The sequence below is a fragment of the Limulus polyphemus genome, unplaced genomic scaffold, assembly GCF_000517525.1.
Source record: "Limulus polyphemus unplaced genomic scaffold, Limulus_polyphemus-2.1.2 Scaffold2655, whole genome shotgun sequence".
Taxonomy (NCBI): Eukaryota; Metazoa; Arthropoda; class Merostomata; order Xiphosura; family Limulidae; genus Limulus; species Limulus polyphemus.
In genome coordinates, this window is record NW_013668265.1 from 136098 (window position 1) to 139347 (window position 3250).

General features: G+C 36.5%; 1 protein-coding gene across 1 annotated transcript in view; it reads left to right on the top strand.

The window, feature by feature from the left end:
- The first annotated feature begins 395 nt into the window (after positions 1 to 395).
- Positions 396 to 3250, top strand: part of LOC106467545 — a 32819-nt gene continuing 29964 nt past the window's right edge. The window contains exons 1-4 of the mRNA XM_022395744.1: positions 396 to 487; positions 1009 to 1101; positions 1369 to 1783; positions 2086 to 2144. Coding sequence (XP_022251452.1) covers positions 476 to 487; positions 1009 to 1101; positions 1369 to 1783; positions 2086 to 2144 — 579 coding nt within the window. The 5' untranslated portion in view covers positions 396 to 475. The remainder of the gene's footprint in view (positions 488 to 1008; positions 1102 to 1368; positions 1784 to 2085; positions 2145 to 3250) is intronic.

Sequence of the window (3250 nt, forward strand, 5' to 3'; positions counted from 1 at the left end):
TACCAACGAATAATGAGATTGCCCGTCACATTATAACGCCCCCACGGTTGAAAGGGCGAGCATGTTTGGTGTGACAGGGATTCGAACTCGCGACCCTCAGATTGCGAGTTGAGTGCCTTAACCACCTAGCCATGCCGGGCCTTCATATGATTTTAAATCTTACAATAATTCTGTAGCAAATGGGTAGAACACATGTGTTTTTAAATGCATGTTTACACCTTGCTGTACATACCAATAGAGGAACAACCTTGATTTTTGTTATGAACCATAATCGTCGCCTTTAAACAACAGAGTGCTTGACATTCGACTTTGTGTTTTTTCTCATGGTTCTGGATTGAGTTTTTAAATCCAAAATGTTTCAAGATCACTGATTTTACTGGGTCATGGTAACACCACGATATGGTATAAAAGTAGACAGAACTGAGGAACATTCAACAGTTGGTCCAAGTTGTCCAGAAAACACAACAGCAGCAGTATGATCGCTAAGGTAAGGAACTGTGTGCTCACGTTAAAAAAATATTAATATTACACATTTCAAGCCTGTGAACAGAAGTAACAGCTAAGTGTAGTGTGTAATATTTAAATATAATCCCTTACTGTACAGTTATAACTTTATTGTTCACAGAGGCTCATCTATCCTTTCCTCTATTTATTTATAATTTTACTGTTGACGACGTATCACGCACCACTTTCTCTGTATTTCTGTAAACTTTATAAAATTTCAAACCTGACATGGAATAGGATTTCCTTTATAAGTTATAAAAAGTGGAATTTCTGATTTTTAGTTTTAATATTATTGGTTGCTTATCGTAAATAATTTTCTTATGTTATTAGACAGTTGCTCCATTCTCAGAGATTTCTAATTCACACAAAATTTTAAAATTATCGAACGCGTTTTGAGATGATAACTGTTTCTCATTATTACATTTAATCATAAGATTAAGTATCTAAATACATATAACTTAATATGCAATATTTAGTTGTTTTATTGGATTTAATTTTTTTCAGATTGCCACCCTTTGCGCCCTGGTAGCTGCCGTCCGTGGTGGTCTGTACCACGGTTTGGCTGGCGGTTCTAGCGTCAGTTCTCGTCGCCAGGACGTAAGTAATATTTTATTATCTTTTAATGTGACCTATTTTTGCCCTGAACTGTGGTGCAGGTATTTTTAATGACTGAAATTCAGCCCTAGATAATAGATTGAATTACATAGCATATTTACCTACCAGCGTTTAGTGCTATAGGTGCACATCAAATGTTAGGATAGCTAATTCATTTAGCTCGATTCAAATGAAAATTATTGAAAGCAAATGTTTTTCGATTGTTTCTAAGTTTTAAACACAACGTTTTTTTAAATATTTTTTTTCCAGGACTTTGGTAACTATGCCTTCAACTACGACATTGTTGACCCAGTTGGAGCCACCAATGGCCGTTGGGAGGCTGGAGACGGATATGGAAACAAACGTGGAGCCTACAGTCTGACTGACATCGACGGACGTGCCCGCAGAGTTGAATACGTTGCTGATGGTGCCGGTTTCCGTACTGTTGTAAAAACCAACGAACCAGGTACCGCTGCTAGTGCTCCTGCAGCAGCCGTTGTGGCATCCAGTCAACCTGGCGTTGTCGCTCATGGACCTGCTGTAGTGAAGACTCATGTTGCTGCTGCCCCTGCCTATGCATATAAAGCACCTGCCTATGCATATGGAGCCTCTGCATACGCAGCTGGAATCTATGGAGCCCCTGCCTACGCTGCTGGAGTTTACAGAGCTCCAGTCTACGCCGCTGGTATCTATGGAGCTGGATTTAACAAATACCATTAAATATATATATATAACTTTCTCCATTAATTAATATCACACACTAATTCTCTCAAAGAATTTTCTGTTTCCACTGCTAACTTTATAATATGCAAATTCTTGACAAACTTAAGCCTGATTTCTGGATGTCGACTGTTATCTTGTCTTTGCTTACACAAAACCCTAATTTTCCGCTGTTTTCCGAAAAGGTCAAAAACTAAGAGAAAACTTTGTCTCTCTCTCTTCGCTCCCCCTCAAGCTAATATTTTACTAATATCTATGGAACCCCAGCCTATGCTGCTGGAATTGATGAAGCCCCTGTCTACGCCGATGGTGCCTATAGGGCTCCTGTGTATGGAGCTGGATTCTTGAAGTACCATTAAGTACACATGTGTATTTTAATTCTTTCGTTAAGAACTCCACATATTAATTCTCTTAAAGGATATTCTGTTTCTGCATCTAACTTCACAAGCTGCAAGTTCTCGACTAACTAAGCCTGATTTTCTTCTTGTCTACTGCTATCATATCTTTATTTACACAAACGTCTTAGCTTACCGCGTTCTCCTGAAAAGGACATATATTGAGACAGAACTGTCGTTCTGGGTTATCCTTCAAGCTTATACTTCGAGATTCTTTGTGTGTGTGTATGTGTGCTCAAATCTACCTGTACAGTTTGTATTTATGTAATAAAAATTATTTGGTTGGCGTAAAAGAACTGGCGTCAAATACTTTTCGGGTCTTTTTCAACACATAATTTTAGAGAAAGAATAAAAAAGCCACTACATTAAAAGTCGAGCTGTGAACCAATTATTTGTCTGAATACTTACGATAATTAATGACTTATCACACGTTAGAAGTGACGAAAATGTTTATTTCTTCTTTCATGAAAATAAAACTTTTTGTTTCTTCTTTTTCTTGTGTATCAACACACCAAACACTAGAAAACTTTAGGTATGTGTTTTGTACCAACATAGAATAAAACTTTAAAAGTATTTTTCTCAGTTCGAAATCTAGTTATATTGATATTTCTGATCAGATAGTTTACTGAACATTGCCCAAACATTGTATTAATGTATACAAGTTCTTTCCAAATAGTTAGGACTGACAAAAAAGAAACAAGACTTCCAGGAATATCACAAATGTACATATTTCAGTAGAAAACATTCCCTCTACTTATAGGTTAGTTGACACACTGTATATACTTATAGTATTTTGGTGTTTGTTTATAAAGTTAAAATTATAAATAATATTCAACGTTAAACTGGTGCACAATTTTATTTAGGCCTATCTATGGCCTTCAAAAAGTTGGCGACTCTACATGTTTCCTGAGGATGACGTTGTAACGTCGAAACATGTAGAGTCGCCAACTTTTTGAAGGCCATAGATAGGCCTAAATAAAATTGTGCACCAGTTTAACGTTGAATATTATTTATAATTTTAACTTTATAAACAAACA